The sequence below is a fragment of the Pagrus pagrus genome (genome assembly GCF_965226575.1).
Source record: "Pagrus pagrus genome assembly, chromosome: 11".
Lineage (NCBI taxonomy): Eukaryota > Metazoa > Chordata > Actinopteri > Spariformes > Sparidae > Pagrus > Pagrus pagrus.
Window position 1 is genome coordinate 21,412,340 of NC_140195.1, and position 19,369 is coordinate 21,431,708.

At 40.3% G+C, this 19,369-nt stretch overlaps 3 protein-coding genes across 5 annotated transcripts in view; all 3 read left to right on the top strand.

The window, feature by feature from the left end:
* The window catches only part of gnas (GNAS complex locus), a 35,954-nt gene extending 30,410 nt beyond the window's left edge, over nt 1-5,544 (top strand). For both annotated transcript variants that reach the window (XM_084365494.1, XM_084365493.1), the window contains exons 6-12: nt 38-92; nt 527-600; nt 790-848; nt 945-1,065; nt 1,734-1,864; nt 2,564-2,631; nt 2,977-5,544. In XM_084365494.1, the coding sequence (XP_084221620.1) occupies nt 38-92; nt 527-600; nt 790-848; nt 945-1,065; nt 1,734-1,864; nt 2,564-2,631; nt 2,977-3,123 (655 nt within the window). In that variant the 3' untranslated portion in view covers nt 3,124-5,544. The remainder of the gene's footprint in view (nt 1-37; nt 93-526; nt 601-789; nt 849-944; nt 1,066-1,733; nt 1,865-2,563; nt 2,632-2,976) is intronic.
* Nucleotides 5,545-8,933: 3,389 nt separating this feature from the next.
* On the top strand, nt 8,934-16,745 carry LOC311265882 (vesicle-associated membrane protein-associated protein B/C-like). Of its 2 annotated transcripts, none has more exons than XM_084367978.1 (6): nt 8,934-9,275; nt 10,608-10,760; nt 11,921-12,024; nt 12,435-12,515; nt 12,959-13,141; nt 14,649-16,745. In XM_084367978.1, exons 1-6 carry the CDS (start codon nt 9,218-9,220, stop codon nt 14,811-14,813), a joined length of 744 nt encoding a protein of 247 aa, XP_084224104.1. In that variant the 5' UTR covers nt 8,934-9,217; the 3' UTR covers nt 14,814-16,745. The 2 variants fall into 2 exon arrangements, with proteins under 2 accessions (XP_084224104.1, XP_084224105.1); XM_084367979.1 differs by having other exon boundaries at nt 13,010-13,141.
* Nucleotides 16,746-19,007: 2,262 nt separating this feature from the next.
* Nucleotides 19,008-19,369, top strand: part of LOC311264678 (charged multivesicular body protein 4b-like) — a 5,431-nt gene continuing 5,069 nt past the window's right edge. The window contains 2 exon segments of the mRNA XM_084365748.1: nt 19,008-19,196; nt 19,198-19,348. Of these exon segments, the coding sequence (XP_084221874.1) occupies nt 19,164-19,196; nt 19,198-19,348 (184 nt within the window). The 5' untranslated portion in view covers nt 19,008-19,163.

The window sequence follows — 19,369 nt, forward strand, 5'->3', positions numbered from 1 at the left end:
TTTTCTTACTTATGTGTCTTTCTTCTTCTCTCTGCAGCTTTCTAGACAAGATCGACATTGTGAAACAGAATGACTACACTCCAACAGATCAGGTGAGTGAATCACTACCACCACCAAGTTATATTACCAACACTAAATTATACGGGTATATCTAAGTTTCCCATAGAGGTATTTGTAGAGGAAGTGGGTTTGAAAATGTGGTCTACATCAGACATTAATAAGTTGTTTAATGTTTTGTACATAATCAAATGTAATGGTGAGCAGTGTTTTAGTTAAATCTCTTCTTTGTTATTTTCATAACATTTTTTACCCAAGTTGCCCTGTACAAGCTAGAAATGGGGGCAGAAAATAAAAACATCTCATGTCCCAGTTTCTCCAACTTTTTAACCTGATCCAGAAAATAAGGGCACAGAAGCAATTTGAAGAGTGTGTCTTGCTCCAGACTTGCAGTGTAATCATTCAAAATGCTGTAGGATATCTTTATGGTCCTAGCATCCTTCTTGACCCTTTCTCTTACTTTTACCAGGATTTGCTGCGGTGCAGAGTGCTGACTTCAGGAATCTTCGAGACAAGATTCCAAGTGGACAAAGTTAATTTCCAGTGAGTAAAAACATGAAGAGAGGGGCAGTGAAATAACATGTATATATTCATATCTTACTAAACTCACTCATAGGTCCAGTGTTAAACATGTACTACAAACCTGCTTAGAGAATCTCAGATGTACAGTGTCTCCACATGATGGCAGCATTTCACCTGTTAACACTGATGTCTCTTGTTTGATTTACACAGTATGTTTGATGTTGGCGGTCAAAGAGACGAACGCCGGAAATGGATTCAGTGCTTTAACGGTAACTTCTGTTTATTTCTGCTTCCTCCCACTTCCTCGACTTGAATAATTTCTCCTCTCACTGTGTGATTTGTCTCTGTGTGTCTCTCATCCTCAGATGTAACAGCCATTATCTTCGTCGTGGCCAGTAGCAGTTACAATATGGTGATCAGAGAGGACAATCAGACTAACCGTTTACAGGAGGCCCTCAACCTCTTCAAAAACATCTGGAACAACAGGTGAAGAGAGACGAATACTGTGTCTGTCTGCATGTTTTCTGTCAGTCTGTTGTAGTAAAGTGGAGGCAAAGTGCCTTTCTAAAATTGTGTTTACATGGATACCCATATCCACAATGACAAGGATGGAAGACAGCCTTCCTAGAAGCTTTTTTGCTCGCTTTTTTGTAGCCATAGACAGATGATGCTTATCGATCAAGCCCACTGTCAAAGCTGGGAAACTTTTTATTATCTGTCCTGCTGCTTTTCCTCTTGGATGATTGCATAACCCAGTGCTGGAGTTCCCTAGCAACAAACACAATCAGGGATAGATCATGTACTTTATTTACAAGTTCCTGCGGCGTGTATGCAAATAAAAGTTGCAGAACAGCAGAAAATTACTGAGATCTTGGGCAGCATGTCTCACATCACAGCAGACTTATTTACCCCTGATCCCAAATTTATTCCATCCTTTTATATTGAAGGTTTTACTTGAAAATCATCCGAACTGGTCAGATTTTTTGAAGAAAAGAGCTACGTCGTCAGGGGGTCAGCTGTCACCCGATGACCCCCTGTTTATATTTATTGTACCAACTCCAAGCAGGAATGTCTCCTTGTGTCTCTGTTCGCACTCAGAAACAGTTTGATGGTTCAGTGCTCGATGTTGATTTGTCATGTTTACTTCTCTTCAGGTGGCTGCGGACCATTTCTGTCATCTTGTTCCTAAATAAACAGGACCTGCTAGCAGAGAAGGTGCTGGCAGGGAAGTCCAAAATCGAGGAATACTTTCCTGAATTTGCTCGCTACACCACACCTGATGATGGTGAGCAGTTGTACTACAGTTTTAGACTCTTTGACTTAGTACTGCCATTTATTTAGACGGGGAGATGTAAATGTAATTGAAAACACTGTCCACTTTAGGAGCTGTACAAATACAGCTGGCCTTTTTCAACTTGTAAATATCTGCCTAGAAACGGCTTCTTTATTTCAGGAAATAATCTAATCATTGTTTGTAAAGTAGGGTGACCAGACACCCCAAACTGCCTCAGATAGTCGAACTGAAAATAAATAAAAAAATACCAGTATGTCCCAGTTTTCCCTACCACATGTGCCAAATACCTTGCTGCTCACCGTGAAAGTTCCCTGAGCATGCAGAAACATCCCAGAGTAGTCATATTTCTACATTTAGTGTTCTTCCTCTGAAGCTTTTCTATAAAACAGCTGTGCAGATACATGGCCAAACTCTTGTTAGTGTTCCTCCAAAACACCAGGTATGTGAGGGACACTGCATTTGGTGCCATTGACCACAGGAGGTCAACCTTGATCCACACCCCTGAAGTCATTTTGCTCAAACACACTTGATCACAATAGCGTGGCAACTTAAACTTTTTAAATAACCTACTAAGGTATGCCTGCTTACTAATATACGTGTCCGTTCTGGTCGTTGTATAAATCCATTCATGTTTGAATAATCCCCACCTGAAAGAAATTTGGTGCCATTAGCGTCTCTTTTTCCTTCCAGCAACACCAGAGCCTGGAGAAGATCCACGTGTTACAAGGGCAAAGTACTTCATAAGAGATGAATTCCTGGTAAGTGTGTCTGCATAGGTTTGCTTTTGCACTTTATAATATGCTACATTATCAAACGGTTAAGTCTGAAAATAGTCTCTGTTATGTATGTAATACATCTTCATTTTTGTCCAGAAACTTAGGGCACATTAATGAGCTGCACTGTTGCGCTGGATAACATGTTCCTTCATTGCAATCAACATGGGCACTGTTGTTTATTTTTTGTTGATCTCATATATATTGAGTAAAAACTCACTGGAGCAGCAAATGTATATTATTCCACAGCTGAAAATAGTTCCCAACAAAAAACTTTGAACTCCTGATTGAATGTTTGCTAAAATAGTGCTTCCTTTCCTCTATCTACAGAGGATCAGCACAGCAAGTGGGGATGGGAGACACTATTGTTACCCCCACTTCACCTGCGCCGTCGACACGGAAAACATCCGCCGCGTCTTCAACGACTGTCGAGACATCATCCAGCGGATGCACCTGCGGCAGTACGAGCTGTTGTGATGGGAGAAGAACGGTGTTCAGCCAAAAACACAGAAACACATCGGACAATGAAAAACCCTGAACCCTGAGTCTCTGGACTCCCCTCTTCCACAGAAGTGTGTGAGCTCTTGTGAATGAATGGGGGCCAAAACACACACACTGTCTCTCTCTCTCACACACACACACACACACACACACACGCACACGCACACACTTACATAAACACACCATGAACCCAGAACTTCCCTGATGCAAACTCCCTGCCTGCAGTAGACAGAGCTATTTTGATGGAAGGGCTCGAGGGATTAACACATGAACGAACTCTGATCTCCGCCTTCAGCCATACCTCTCGACATCGTATATCGTCCCCAGACACATCACCTTCACATTTTAAGGAACCCTGAGTGGCCCAGTCTGGACTGTATTTCCTGCAGTGAGGAGGGTTTGTTGAGACCAGGATGAAAACTGAGAGAGCTACTACTTCAGTGCAACTTGGAAAGAGAGAACTGTTGAGTTACTGCAAATAGAGAATAAACATGTTACAGCAGATCAGTTGAACACTGTATCTAACTAAAAACACAAGCACTGTGCTCAGGACTCAAACCTAGTACACAAATCCTTCCTATAATTTACACACATCCATAAATACAACCACAGGATCTGCTTGCACAGAGAAATGTATCACACCTGCTTCTTACTGGACTGCACAACCCGGGCGGATCTGGAAAAAATGTACCAATCTACCGACGAGTGGCGGGCTCGTTGAGCTGTCGGCACAGTGCTTTGAGATTAAACGGACTGAGTGACTGCAGCCAAGCCCCTAGGAGCAGCATTACCACAGACTAAAAGGACCATGTTGTGATCAGTCGGGCTGCAGGGGGGCGAGGGTTCACAAAAAACAGGACTCCGATGTGAATTTCTCTGATGGAGTCTAGACACGACTTCTCCACAGAACTGTTTGCCACCTGACTTTGCCTTGTTGGTCGTGGAGCAACACGTGAGGAGGATATATTGAGTTTAAAACAAAAAGAAACAAAAAAAGCCAACTTTTATGGAACTTAACTAACAGAGGGCAAAAAGCATCCTTCTACAGTACAGTACCATATAAGTTAAAGAGAACTCTCATCTTGTCATGATCGACCCTGTTTTACTGTCTCCACAGCTGTTTTTGTCTGTGTAGACTTTTGTGCCATTGTGCCCTGTGCGCTCTCTTTCTTTATCTCTACTCTTTCTGTATCTGTCATCCTTCTTTCACTCCCCGTTCTTTCTCCTCTGGTCATCTTCACTCACTCTCCATCTTCACAATTTTACTCTTTCTCTCATTTCCCTCCTCCCCACCACCACCTTCCCATCTGCACTTTTACCTTCCCGGCAGTGCTCTTTCTGTTTCGAGAGAAAATAAGATATTATAATCCTGGAATATAAAAAAGATGACAACAACAAACGGGACACTAATTTTTTTTTTTTTTTTAACTTACGTGGTCAAACAGCCTGCTCACTCCTCCCTGCCATTCCTCCCTCTGTCATTCCTCCATCTTTCCTCTTCTCTCCCCCTCCCTCCACCCCCGACCTCTTGCTCCTTTGTACGTCTGTCTTTACTTTACTGCTGAACTATTATTCTTGTACAGACTGTAAAATGTATTATTTTGTACAACTTTATTGAAAAAAATAACTTTTAGAAGATCCCTGTGCCTTGATCACGACTGTACGTGTGTAATGAGCTAAAGTGGGTGTCATACTGCGCTGTATAGCTTGGCCAATCCCCTCCTAACTCCCTGCCTCCCTCGCCACTTCCTTCTCTCTCTCTCTTTCTTTATCCCCCCTCCCCTCTGTCTGTCTGACTTTCGCTCTCTCTCCTCGGGGACGGAGGACAACCATTCGTAGCTTTTGTAGTTTTATTTCTCTCCCCTATCCTCCCATTCTCTCTTTATGATTTAAATGTCTATTTTTGGATCCATATACCCCAAAAAGATAAATATATGAAATGTATATGGGTTTTAAAAAAAGTATTTTATTAGAATCAAATGAACCTTGACAAATTGTACACTTGATAGTGTGCGTATTGCTATAACTTAAATCCTTTCAACTGAAGTTGTGTTCAGATTTCTTTTGTTTTCTTCCGTTGACCTCTGCAAAGGACATTACGAAGGGTTAAAGAGGAGATGACAGATGCAAAACATTGCTTGTTTCTACACAAATCTTATTCTTTTGCTAAAAAAAAAGACCAAAAAAAGACAAAAAAAAAAATGAATTTCAGTTTATTTTCTGATGAGGGGGGAGGGGGTCCTCCTTCCTTGCCTTGCACAGCAGAGGCGGCCTGTACAGTATTAGCATCTCTCTCATTTCAGTGCCCTAGTCTTCATTTAATGTGTACATCAAATTATGGGTCTCTACATTCTGAACAGAAACTCTAAGAAATAAAGTTTTTTTTTGGTGCAGACAGCAACAGGTCTGTCATTACACATATAAACACATAATTCTACTGTCTCTCATAAACTGCATTTTTGCAATCTCAATCCCTAAATTTCCATCCATCGGAAGAGTCGCTGTAAGTCCACGCTAGAGGAGGTGGAGTTTCCTGTTTGTTTACCAGTCATTTCCTCTTCAGATACGCAGACTCTGTGTTTTGGGAAGACCATGAAGATTGTTAAGTTTTGGACAGGACACCCTCTGGTTTTGAACCGTGTAGATGTTCAGGCTGAAGGTTCAATAACTCCACATCAGAGTGTAACTGATGTGCCTTTTATCCTGCAGTTACACATTACCCACAAAGTGTTGAATTTATATATTTTCTTCCTTTTTAGACCTGTTTTACACACGTGTGCAGTAAATTTACACAAGTGTCTAATTGTAGATTTTCTCTAAAATGCTCAAGGGTTTTAAAGCCACTTGTTTGCACCGTGCATCTACACATACATTTACCTTGTGAAAACATTTGACTTTTTGAGCTCTGCACTATTGATTATGCAACCACTAGATTGCGAGGCAGTTGAGCTTGATGTACAGGAGATAATTCACTTTGTTTGGTGGGCCTACCAACTGCAGTTTTAGCTAATGCTAATGCTTTAGTGCACAAGAATAAGGCTCAGAGCAAAGATGCACCAAAAGCCACAGAGCTGCAAAGCCCTTGCATACATACATTTTCTAAGAGAGTAGGATGTGATCAAAAAGGCCAAGAGAAAGCAGCAGTATCTCTTTTACTCAGATGGGAATTAAGCCATTTAAAGAAGGAAGTTCAAAGTTAATAAAGGTGAACTGTGACTGAAAGAAGCAGAAATAACCAGCATACAAACTTAACATACTCGCCATCTTTTTATTTAAAGGTCCAGTCTGTAGGATTATGTAGCATCTAGCGGTAAGATTGCAGATTGCAACCCACCGCCACCGCCCAAGAATGCTCATCTCACCCTCTTCTGTAGTGGCTGTGACAAAACACAAAAGTCCCTCTATAGAGCCTGTTTTGGTTTGTCCATCAGCTCCCTCTGTTATATTATTATTAGAACCCCTTCCATCCCCCACACTGGACCTTTTTAATATAAGTAAGTTGCTATTTACTGATATTGTAATGCTCCGTTTAGATGCAGACTGAGGTAGGCTGCATTTGGATGGACAGGATGACTGACAGGTGTCAGAAGTGAAGACATGCAGTAACAATGAAATGAAACAAATAATTGTCACTCTAATGAGGTAGTGCCAAAGGAAATACAAGAGAAAAACACCGGGCTCTCTGGCAAAAAAAGAAAAAGGTTGAATTCTGGGAATTGTGGAAATAATCATCATTCATGATGTCATTCTTTGTCTAAAGAAACTCTTTAATTCCCAACAGTGGAAACTGATTCAAAGCAGCGTCTGTAGACTTCTGACTCAGTTCTTTCATGATCCCTGTGAGACCCTGTTATTGTTAGGCCGTACTCTTACGGCGGAGGAATGTCTAAACACTCACCACTGAACACCCTACGTTTGGACTTTATTTTCTCTTTTTTCACAGGGTAGAAGGAGTCAAATGGATCACTCTGAAGGAACTGGCCTGCTCTGAGGAGTGTCAACCTGAAATCTAGTGTTGAACTGGTTTGTGAAGGCTAATATGTAGCTTCAGTGTCTGTGATGAACCGTTTTAAATGCTTAAATGTCAATCTAAGCATTTCTATATTTCTTAATATGCTAACATGATAATGGGAATGCCTCTGGTTTTAAAATAACTTCAATCTGTTCATACAAAGCTGGAAAAACAGGAAGGATAAAGCCAGTGTTGGGATGTAACTAATTACATTTACTGAAGTACTGTATTTAAGTATTTACACTTACTGCTACTTTATACTTCAACTCCACTTCATTTATTTTATAACATTAGTTACTATTTATATGGGTGACTTTCACTCTTACCAAAGTAATATTTTAACATAATATATTTACTTTTGCTCAAGTATGACTTTTGGATATGTTATACAACACTGGATCAAACAATATCATAAACACAACATGGCTACATAAATACAGTAAATATAAAGGGTGTTTCGAGGTATTGCATGAAGGCAAAGTCCCGCCCCTTTCCATGTGCGCCGTGGGACCTTATTTTGGAGAAAAAATAGTCAATGATGAGAGTCAAATACAGTTTTGATCCCCTTTCAATTGTGGCATGAATCACACATATGATGTTTGTGAAGTTAAAAGATGATTTTCTCAAGAAAGTCAGTTTGTTGTAAAGATAGTGAAATACCATTTAGTTTTGAGTAAAACCGCTCGGTGAACTACATCATCTCGCTCAACACACATCACCAACACCAAAATGGCCGTCAACTCATCAGAGAAAAAGTATTAAAAAAGGGTGAAAATCACAAAACATCCGGCCACACCGACAGCTGCGGTTATGCAAAAGGAGAGTTAGTCAATTTTTTAGGCTAGCTAATTTCAGTTATATTTGATGGGTTTTATGACAAACTGTGACTTTCCCAAATTGCAAAATTATCTTTTAAAGGAGACATATTGTGCTCATTTTCAGGTTCATAATATTATTTCGGTTACAACTAAAATAGGTTTACATGTATATTGTCTGAGATGCTCTGTTTTAGCTCCCGTCTCTTAAAGGCCCTCCTCCCGAACACCCAATCTGCTCTGATTGGTCAGCTTGCACATGCATGAGCCACCACTGCTAACAACAGCGGGGCAGCTGTGCTAAATCAAGTCTTACTTACCGAACTAGTCACTTGGCATAATTTTTGCAAATGTATGACTCTATGACGAATGTGATGTCACAGTGTCACAGAATTAAAGGCGGGACTACTGACGAGGTGTTTCAGGAACAGTGTTTTCTGTGGGAAAGAGGAGCTTCTGTTGGTGCGGGCTAAAAACACGTGTAATTCATGGCACAATCCAAACTGCATTTAAAATCTATTTGTTTTTGCCATTCACTACCGTACATATTTTTTCTGACATAAGATCCCATGGTGGTCCGCTGGAAGGGGAGGGACTCAGCCTCTCTGTTGAGGTCACATCCTCTGTAATTTTGGGGGAAATAGGGGTGTGACTACTTTTACAAAGAGTTTAGATTGAGTTAGAGTTAGTGATCTTCATTTCTAGTCACAATCTTCTGTTTGGCTGCATGTAGGGGGCAATTATTACCTCACTATTCCTAAAACACTGGTTCTAGATGGCTTTCTCATCATTTTATCCATGAAGTGTTTTAAAGTATTGTTATCTCAGTCTTATATTGTTGTAAGCTGGGTCTTCGTTGTGACACTTTACATTTATGAATATAAAATGAGGCATTCAAGCTGTGGACGGTTCTCTGGTAGAGTCAAGAGGAAACCACCTGACATCCCGCAGCAGCGCCGCCCCTCTCGTGACGTCGCCCTCCGCCTTCCCGTCTCTCCCTCCGCTCGCTGCTAGCTCAGTTAGCACTAGCAAGTTAGCCTCCAGCAGCTGTCGGTGGCAGTCAGTCAGCCAGTCAGTCCGAGTGGTGGTGCATTTGTAATTATCCTCCTCCTCCTTCCCTCCCATAGAAAAAAACCGTGGACGGCCGGGTTGTTTCTTCGGGAGCCAGCTGCCTCACCTCTCCGGGCTACCTGCGGTAAAATATTGTTGCCCTCGCCGTCACGACAGGAAGAAGCCCTGGGACATGGCCAGACCAGAACAAGTCCTGGTGCTAGAGCCACAACACGAACTGAAATTCAGAGGTAATGCTGAAGCAGAGGGCAGGGCCGGGGGCTAGGTAGCTAACCTCGAAGCCATAAATGATAGCCAGTGTTTCATTTTCTGCATTAACCAGTTTACTAAGGTGTCGTTATTTGTTGTCACTTGTATTAGATAAGACGGATAAAGCTAGCTGTAGTTTGCGCTGTGTGCGCGACAGCAGTGGCGATGACAGGTGAAACGACACTGTGTGCGACGATGCTAACTAGCTAGCTAGGTAGCATTCCGCTAAACTAGCTAGCAAGTCAAACGGCTAGCTGTCATTGCAGCGTCAGGGCAGGCCCGCCGTCCCATTTCTCTAATTCACTCATTTGCTCCCTCTGCTTTGCCTTTTATCCTCTGACAGCAAATGAAACACTGTGATGTGATGTGATACTTGACATACCACCTTCATCTCGATGTTGTTGTTAACAACCAGGTGCCAAGAAGTGACTATTCTAGCATTTTCTACGAGCTGGGTGTCATTGCTTAGCCTTGTTACTATGCTTATTTCACAATATTATAAGCTAGCAGGCTTTGGTTGAGAGCTTTACCGTTCACACTCAGTGTAACCTGAATTCCTTTCCAGCTTTTCTATATTCAGGCCGAATGATTGTGAAAATACAGCCTGAGCTAGTGTGTGCCCTGGATAATAACTATTTTCTGATCCAATTGGCTTTGGGTGTGATACTGTTGTAGAAATGGATCAAGTGATGGCTGAAGGTGCTGGGATCAGTCAGTAGTGGGGTGTTCATTGATTGATTATTGCAGACTTTTAAAAGCAAAGACTACCCAGGAGAAGATACATACACCCACTCAGTTACTGATGCACAGTGTATCAGATCAGAGCAGAGAGCACAGTTTGTCCAACACATATTTCACTGAGGTTCAGTTGTCTAATAAGCTTGAATTTTACAACCTGGGGTCATTAAGCATGGTCAGATGGTCTTGTGAGGTCCAGGTGATCTACATGCTACACAAGCAACACGAAACCATTGGCACTTTAATGTCACAGAGATGCCCGTATACTAAGTTTTCTACAGCATCCAGTTTTTGGCTGAGGGCGGGGCATGAATAATAAAGTTAATGACACACACTTAACTGTGCTTTTCGTTGTTTTAATGTTTAATGTACAATGTTTATATGAGGTTCTGTGGAGTCCTTACAAATATATATATATGTTATACATATTTGTCCTAGCAGGAATTTTATCAAACAAGTTTAACGGCCCAGTTAGTTTTGATTCCTAACCAGGAATCTAAAGCATTCACACACACATACCTGTACACACACCTATATCCATGAGTCACAGTGCTGTTTCTCTGTGTCGTCCTCAGGCCCATTTACAGATGTTGTCACTGCCACTCTGAAGCTCACCAACCCCACAGATAGAAATGTGTGTTTCAAAGTCAAGACAACTGCGCCTCGCAGATACTGTGTGCGCCCGAACAGCGGCGTCATTGACCCTGGATCTTCCGTCAATGTTTCTGGTTGGTAAAAAGTTTGCATCCTCCTTCAAGATTGTAAAAACTTGGCTGATAGTTCAAACAATCAGATATCTGTGTTTTTGACATCTTGCCTTTTTATAATGTGATGATCTGTCATTGCTTTCAGACAATATGTTTAAATTTGGTCTAGGTATTTGCTATCTGAGAAGAAATCACTATAACTGAGGACGTGATGACCGAACAGAAGGAGGCATTTATTGATAATTCCACCCAACAGCAACACTAAAATAAGTTCAGAAAATTGTATCATTTTACATTAATGCAGGCTTTAATCAAAATCCAAGATAAAATCTAGTCTCATGTGATTCATTGATATAACTCCAGGAATAGAACAATAAAGGCTGAACTTTCAAGCCAGCTTGTATTCTGTTTCAGCACCAAAATAAATCTTTTAGTCTCAGTTGTACCAGTCATTGTACTGATACAGCACTCAGCCAGTTGAGGTTAGAAATATTGTTTAGGGAATCATCAGGACACGTATCTGTTAAATCTTTGCCAGTGCTGGGTAACTTCAATCTGCACAAAAAGATGAAAAAGTACCCAAACAATGCTATCTCGTTCCAAATGATTGGAGAATAAAAGAAGAATTGGCAACGATAGAAATATAGTTGATAAATAGAATGAAAGAAATAGTCCCACCTATCATGATATAGTATTTTATTTATAATGAAAATAAAATAACATCTTGTGGATTTAGTAATATTTTTACCTCATACTCCAGGACCCTCCCTGCAAGGTTGCAAAGTGATTTCTTTCACATCTCAGTGAGGTGACCGGGGACAAAAACACCTCAGAGCTCTAAAAGAGTGTTTCAATTATTGTTATATCAATGTTCACGCGTCTATCGTCTTCATTACTTTCATGGAAATCAAGCAGATAAATCTGAATTTCTAATCTTTATTATAGCCAGAATTATTATCCTACTCATTGGCTGATTAAATGATCATCCAGGCATAAAAATGAACATTTCGGGAAAAGGTGTCAGTTCATGAGGAATAAGCAGGTCGCAGTGTAACCCACATCATAAACCTGACCGACATTGTTTCATTTGCAGCTTGTGTAATAGTTGTTATGGGGCAATACAGGAAGTTTGTCTTTTCCTAATGTTCTGGCTCTCCATTCTGTTATTGTTTTGTCCACAGTTATGTTACAGCCTTTTGACTACGACCCCAATGAAAAGAGTAAACACAAATTCATGGTGCAGTCCATGCTGGCTCCATACGACATGACTGACATGGAAGGAGTTGTAAGTACCAGAGCTTAAAATATGATTTAGGATTATATTCTTTATATTTATATTTATATTGTTATTGACCACAAGGTTTTATTTTATACTACCTAAACTATGTGACTGTGTGGCCCTGACTTTTTCTTGCTGAACACACTGTAGCAAACCTACACTACCTCCAGCTGAACTCTTGAATAATGCAGTTAACATCTGTCTGTCTCAGTGTGCAGGACCTATCGTAAAACATGGTGCCAAAGCCAAACGGTTATAATACATGTACCGAATCCTGAAAATATTCTTTAGAACATCATTTGTGTTGAGTGTTTTGTTTGAAGTGATGACTTGAATTTACACAAAAGGTAAACTAAACTGATCTCATGCTAAAGAGTCCTTCCTGTCTTTTCTTTCTTTGATGTTCTCGTCCACAGTGGAAGGAGGCAAAGCCTGAAGAGCTGATGGATTCAAAGTTGAGATGTGCATTTGAGATGCCTCTAGAAAATGACAAAACTGTAAGTCTAACACTTTGGTTAATGGGCATCTGTTGCGCTACACTGAGCCTTCAGGTGTAGATGCACAAAAGTAAAACACATCTCCACCAGGTCCACAAACCTGGAAATGTTGTGTCATGTACTTTGAATACATGACACAATGAGATTGAATACATGCAGACTTAGTGTGTAGCACTCATTTTATATCTTTAAGAATTAAATCACATTGAAACATTCACATTGCATGTTTCATTAGAGTTTATTCTTTCCCTTTTTCACAGTATTTTCTTTGTCTACTATTCATCAGCAATACATCACCATGTCACTCATTACATGCTTATTTATTCATTTATGATTTGTTTGTACTTTCATCTCACTCCCCACCATGTCTCTGCATGTCTCTTCATCCCCGCCCTCCTTCCTCTGGCCCGCTGCCCTCCCCCACCCTCATTCTCTCTCCACAGCATGAGAGTGAAAGCAACAAAACTGTGTCTTCCTCTGCCTCCTCTGTTAAGACTGAGCACTCCGTGCTGCCCAAGTCGGCCAGTGCCTCGCTGGATGACGGAGAGGTGAAGAAGATCATGGAGGAGTGCAAGCGGCTGCAGATGGAGGTGCAGAGGCTACGGGACGAAAACAAACAGATCAGGGTGAGACGCACCAAACAGAGAGAAAAAAAAAAGAGAGAATTGGTCTGCATTTTCTGACAGGCTTTTATTTTCTGCTGCAGCACTTCCTCTATCATGCACAGGAAGACACAGATAGTTGGAGAGTTTCATTCTTGAATGTAGCATCTTCAGTTTGAAATGAAATAATGGGGTATAATGATTTTTTAAACAAAAGTATTATTTATTTAAAGATCGACATTAACTAGAGGCAAACTTGTAGCCTGTTTGACCAGTGCTGCAGCGTATAAGACTGGATAAGAAACTGAACAACTGTCCGTGTTTTTCTTAAAAGTTAAAAGCTGTACTTATCTGTTGACATCATGGTACTTCTCAAAATATCAAAAATGAAAGTCTCGGTCTTGTATTGTACTGATCTCATTGAAACATATAACAAATTCAGTATCTCTTTCAGTTGTTAGTCCCACAACAACGGGCATTTAAATTATTCAATTAAAAATTAAGAACCTTTTCTTATATTTGGCAGAACTTCAGTCTAAAAGTTACTCTCTCCTGCACCAACCAGTGTTGCCAACTCTCTGCAGGGAGAGCAGCTATTGGCTGCTGACAAAAGTGGCTTGAAGTCACCAAATGACGTGATGTCTCTTTGAGGAGACGGAGTTATCACTGTAACAAATTTGTAGGGCTGTCCGAATGCCATTTTTTGCGCTTCACAGCTCATCCTGACAGATTGCTCCTCACTATCTCTTTGCATTCATGCACTTGTTGGATTAATGCTGTTTAGTCAAATGTCAGTTTCTATACATTCATGCCATGGCTTATTGATCAGAAGAAGGATCCGTTGTTGAAACAGTTGTGGCTATACGCTATACTTCCCTTAAATTCACCGTCATTATTTACTTTGCTATTAGTGTTTTATGGGTCTTACTTACAGACAAGGACAGGAGGGGAGACATCAGCCACATCTCTTCCATCCCTGCCTCAAAAGTCTCAAAGTCTTAAAAGTCCATTTGAGACTACCAGTCTGTTGAGCTGTTGCACATCCATAGAGAACTAGGATAGTTTCCCACTCTTAGATAGTGTTCACTGCGCTCGTGTCACATACATGTGCCTGGGTTTCGAGACTAAATCAACGGCATATAGGAGCTCCATTTCTTGCTCTTTATCAGTCTTTTGCCTTTGCCTTTTTCGGCAAAGCTGATGCAAGGTCTCCCTCCTCTCTCTCAGAAAAAAAACCCAAAACAAACAAAAAACCTGAAGCATTCAAATAAGGACTTAGACGTTGATTACCATGGCAACAGTCAAAGCTTCGAAACATTCAATTCAGCCCTGCAAATATCTCAGGAAAAAAGTTACTTCTCTGGTGACAAAGTTGTCTGTTTGATTTCAAGCTGTAGATGTTTCTAAATGGCTTCAATCATATTTTGGCCATTTCTGTACTGTAGTTGTACACTGATACTTTATACCTGTGATAAGCTAAAGTCTGTGTTTGTGTTTGACTGTTTCTCTGACGCCTGTCTCTTTATCCCAGGAGGATGACGGGCTGCGGAAGAGAAAGGTGACCTCCATGGCCGCTTCTCACTCTTCTTCCATGGCGACCTCGGCCATGAGGGACGAAGGCCTAAGCACCAGGGTCCTGGCGTTCTGCGTGCTCTTCTTTGTCATTGGAGTCATCATTGGCAAGCTGGCCCTGTAGAGACACAGACAGATAGAGCACAGTGACAGACGGACGGACGGACGGATGGCGTACTCGGGAGGACACGTGTCGATGACGGCAACAGGGATGTCTTCTGGGTTTATGTTGATTTCTCTTTCTTTGTTTCTTTTTTTTTTTTTAAACATTTATGGCAATATCGTGATGGTTTGTCTGGATGGAAAATAATTTAATGTGTTAAAAGAAAACGAAAGAAGGAGATCCCAAGTTAAACCATGAGTGCGAGCGTTTTTGTCACAGGTCTTGCCTTTTTCTTTTTTTCTTCGTGAAATAATCACCTCTGATCTGTTCTTTCCGTCCATCCCTCCTTCCTAAACGATCTTCCGCAACTTGCACAGGTATCAGTTAGTGGTGTGTGGAAGTGGCTTCACACTGGCTGAATGTCTAAAGTCTGTCATCGATTCTTTATTGATTCTTAAGTCTTCAAGTTTCCTCACTCACATTGTCTATAAGAAAGATCTAACACTCCTCTTCTGATAAAATCTCTCTTCCACTTATTACTGATAATCTGCTTGGAGAGGTGAACGCAAGTGATCAGTGAAAGACTTTTTATCTAGACTCAAACTCTATGTATTGTCTTCTAAACAGTATGTGGTTAAAAAAAAAAAGAAAAAAAAAGTGAGCCAGTAGAAGCCATGCGTGTGTGTGTCTTCTTGATTTTGCCTCCTGCAGGAGGGCTGATGTGAGTGTGCGTGGATGTTTTCATGTGGAGGAGACCACAAACGGTGAAATCACAGGCTGTTTTAGAGCAAAGGAAGAGGGGTGGTTTGAAAACAAAACTGTCATCTGAACAGATTTCCTGTACGCAACAGAAAACTGGGGGCTTAAAAAAAAATCCGACAAAAACTTTTTGATTCACTCACTGACCAGACCAAGGAATCAGTAGAAATTCAGTAACTTCAGTAAAATTATAACTGCGTAAAATCCAGATCATGATCAAGAATCTATGCTACAAAGTGATCTACTTTAAAAACAACACTGTAATCTAGTTCAAGGAATCAGAATTTCCCAGTTAACACTTTAATTTTCTTCCTTTAATTACTTCCTCAGGTTGAGAGGCACTAGGCAAAAAAAGACAAAGAATTCCCCCCTTCAAGCAGTAAACTTGTCATGCAAAACCAACAACATTTTCAATATATAACATACAGTATGTAACAATAGTTTTGGCCACTCATTTAATTTTGCCCATGGAGTATTGTATTTGCGTCCTCTAGTGTATTACAGCAGATGTTTGCTTTATTTTTTCTTATATTATCATGTAGCCACGATGCTTCTGTTGTTTATAATATTCAAATGCACTATATTCAAGTGTCCACTCTGCAGTCTGCATGAAATGACCTGGATTTATTATGATTATTATTATTTTTTTGAGTGTTGAAGTTATATTAGCAAAACAAAAAAATTACTATCTTCTCAAAAGGGACCATCTTGAGTCTGGTTTATCAGTTTGTGTGTGTTTTGTTTCCTTTTCGATTATCTTTTTTTGTTTCTGGTTGGGCTCTGGTGGTTGTGAGATAACTGAGACAACACAGCTGTTATTATCTCGAATATCACATGACCAGCTAAGCAGGTTGTTTAAAAAAAAAAAAGAAGAGTAAATATCTGTATTTTTCGTTGCCTAAGGGAGCTCGGGGAGCAGAGAAGTGGGAATGTGGGCGGCTGGGAGGAGGACTGACCTGTGAATACACACTACATTAAAGGAGAAAAAAAAAAGGCATCAGCGCTTCAGACCACACATGCAAAGAAACAGTCACACAACAATGTAATCACACAGTAATTGGATACTCTTTTGTATGTACATAAAAATAAAAAGACTGGCAAAGTTATTAACATACTGTAGTAAAGGAAGAAAATAATTGAACAACCACCATGGATCATGTAGCATCATAAAGATTAAAATACATAAACCCCCAACTGTCTGCTTCTGTGAAAAGTACTTTTTTCTCATTTACTTTAGATATTGGTCTTTGAATAGCGATTGTAGCTGTGTGTGTATACGGCCACAAAAACAGAAAAAAATGGAAGAAAAGTGCTCTTTGTGGATTAAAGCAGCCTTCCACTGATTTTACTCACAAAGAGCAGCTTGCTCTCCACAACGAGTGTCGGAATAATATTTGGTGTGTTTTATCAGTTTTGTAATGTCCTCTGTAGCTCTGGTGGGAGCTTATCACAATCATTATCATGTTGTCATAATCAGGCGCTTAGAGACTACAAATTCCTAACAGAAAGCCTCCACTACAAAGATATGGTCATTTACCAGGCAGGGAGGGTCTAAAGGAAATATGATATTGGTTGCATCGTGGGAATTGTGGGACCCAGTGTTTTTGGAGTTTGACCCACACTGGGGAGCAAAGGTCAGGATATAACGACCTCTGCTGCGTCAATTTGAACGTTCTTTATTTAATCATTCTGTCACAAGTCACCCAACGTTGTACCTACTTTTCTAAATTACTGCAGTACCCTTTCAAAACCTTATAGATCCCTTCCTGACATGTTCTTGGACAACATTTTTCTCCTACAAAAATTCAATAGCATTGTTCAGATCAGTACTGATACAGATTGTCCAGATAACAACAAACTCTACGTTGTGGCCAACACTTGTAATCCTCAGAAACAATATTCGTTTTTCCAGGATTCTGTGGCTCCAGCAGAATTTATCCATGCCCTGCTTTTTTGAGCTTGAGGAGATCTCCCACCATTTTGTCCAAATCTATTTTTTCACTGCTCCTACTACACATTATTGAGCAATCGACACGTAGCATACCTGGACCAATTTCAGATTTGTGAAATTGCATACAGTTTTGAAATTATAAATTTTTAAACCTTTGTCTTTAATTTTACATTAATGCTCATGAATCATTATATTGAATGGGAATTGTGGAGCATTCTCGGGACAGCAAGATAGCTACCCGCTGTCGTTGATCATCAATATATAAAGTACACACCAAAAACCCACTCACATAAAGAGAAGCTCTCGACAGAGGCAAAGGAGCTATATAGTAAGAAATTGAAGTTAGCTAATGATCCTGATAAAGTGCTTTGAGAAACTGGTTCTCCAGCACATCAAAAGACAACATCCCTGCCAGCCTGGACCCTCACTAGTATGCTTTCAGAACCAACAGATCCACAGAGGATGCCATATCCACTGCCCTCCACTCAGGCTTCACACACCTCGAGAATAAGAACAGCAACATCAGAACAGCTGTTCATTGAGTTCAGCTCAGCATGAATGAATGAATGCAAATTTATTTCAGACGTGACAACAAGACAAAAAGTTAAACTAGTTCAACAAATGAAATGAAAAGCATGTTACAAAGTATACTCCATTAACAAGCACTGACATGCCTGAAAAGGAGTAGAGGTATATACTCATACTATACTACTACTACTATACTATTAAATCCTTCTCCACAACTCAGTAATTAATCATAATCAGTTTACTTCCATTCCTGAACCTGTGTACCTTCATACACTCCCATCTAACTATATACAATTGGATATACTATACAGTATGCACAATTAATATATAACATTGTATAGAAATATATTTACATACACACTATATACGCATATATATGTACTGAACACATGTACAGATACATACGCGTACACACGTATGTACATGCATACATACACTCACTCACACATACAAATATGCATGCATTGACCAAATTTATATATCTTATTATAAAAGTTAAGTTATTACCAAAAAATGTATATTTCATAACATATTTATATTTTATACACATTTTATACAGCATTAAATACAATCTCACCCATAAAGCTGACTGGAGTTCCCAGGGCTGTGTGCTCAGCCCCCTCCTGTTCACACTGTACACCCATGACTCTCCCCACATCAAGAGAACTGTATCTATAGAGCTCTAACTCTAGTCTTTTAGATTTTGCAACCTGATGTTGTTCAATGACAAATACATGAATCTTTACCTTTATTATTAAATAGTAGAAACTTAAATTGGCGTACCAGTAGTATGGCATTGCACCTGCAGCCTCTAGAGATAATAAGGGATGACAATAACAAAATAAAGTAAGTAAAATGGGTCCAAAGGTACGTCACAGTTACCTTCAGTACTGCAGCTGTCCAGCAGCTGGAGACAGAGCTGCAACAAGCAACGCCCACCCCTTATCTGGCAATATGACGTCATTGGGCCTTATCCAGGAAGTAGAAAAACATCAACAATCCTTCCAGGTTCCAGGCTAGGGCGAAGTGTCAGTGTAGCCTAGCAGCGAGGTAGCTAAGCGTGATTTTCTCGGGCATTTCGCTGATTTGTTTTATTTTTTTGTATATAATTACTGTATTGTAGCACCCCAGATATGTCGTTGTTAGGTAAGATATTTGGAGAGGAGAGAAAAAGGAGGTAAGGGACCGAGCCCACAGGAGGCGATCCAGAAACTCCGAGAGACGGAGGAGATGCTAACGAAGAAACAGGAATTTCTAGAGAAAAAGATCGAGCAGGAGCTGCAAATTGCCAAGAAAAACGGGACGAAAAACAAGAGAGGTGAGATACTAGGGCCTACTT

Coding starts and splice junctions, on each gene's coding strand:
- LOC311265882 (XM_084367978.1), top strand. CDS start 9,218: ATGGCCAGACCAGAACAAGTCCTGGTGCTAGAGCCACAACACGAACTG. Junction 9,276..10,607: donor ACACGAACTGAAATTCAGAG/GTAATGCTGAAG, acceptor TGTCGTCCTCAG/GCCCATTTACAGATGTTGTC. Junction 12,025..12,434: donor TGACTGACATGGAAGGAGTT/GTAAGTACCAGA, acceptor TCTCGTCCACAG/TGGAAGGAGGCAAAGCCTGA.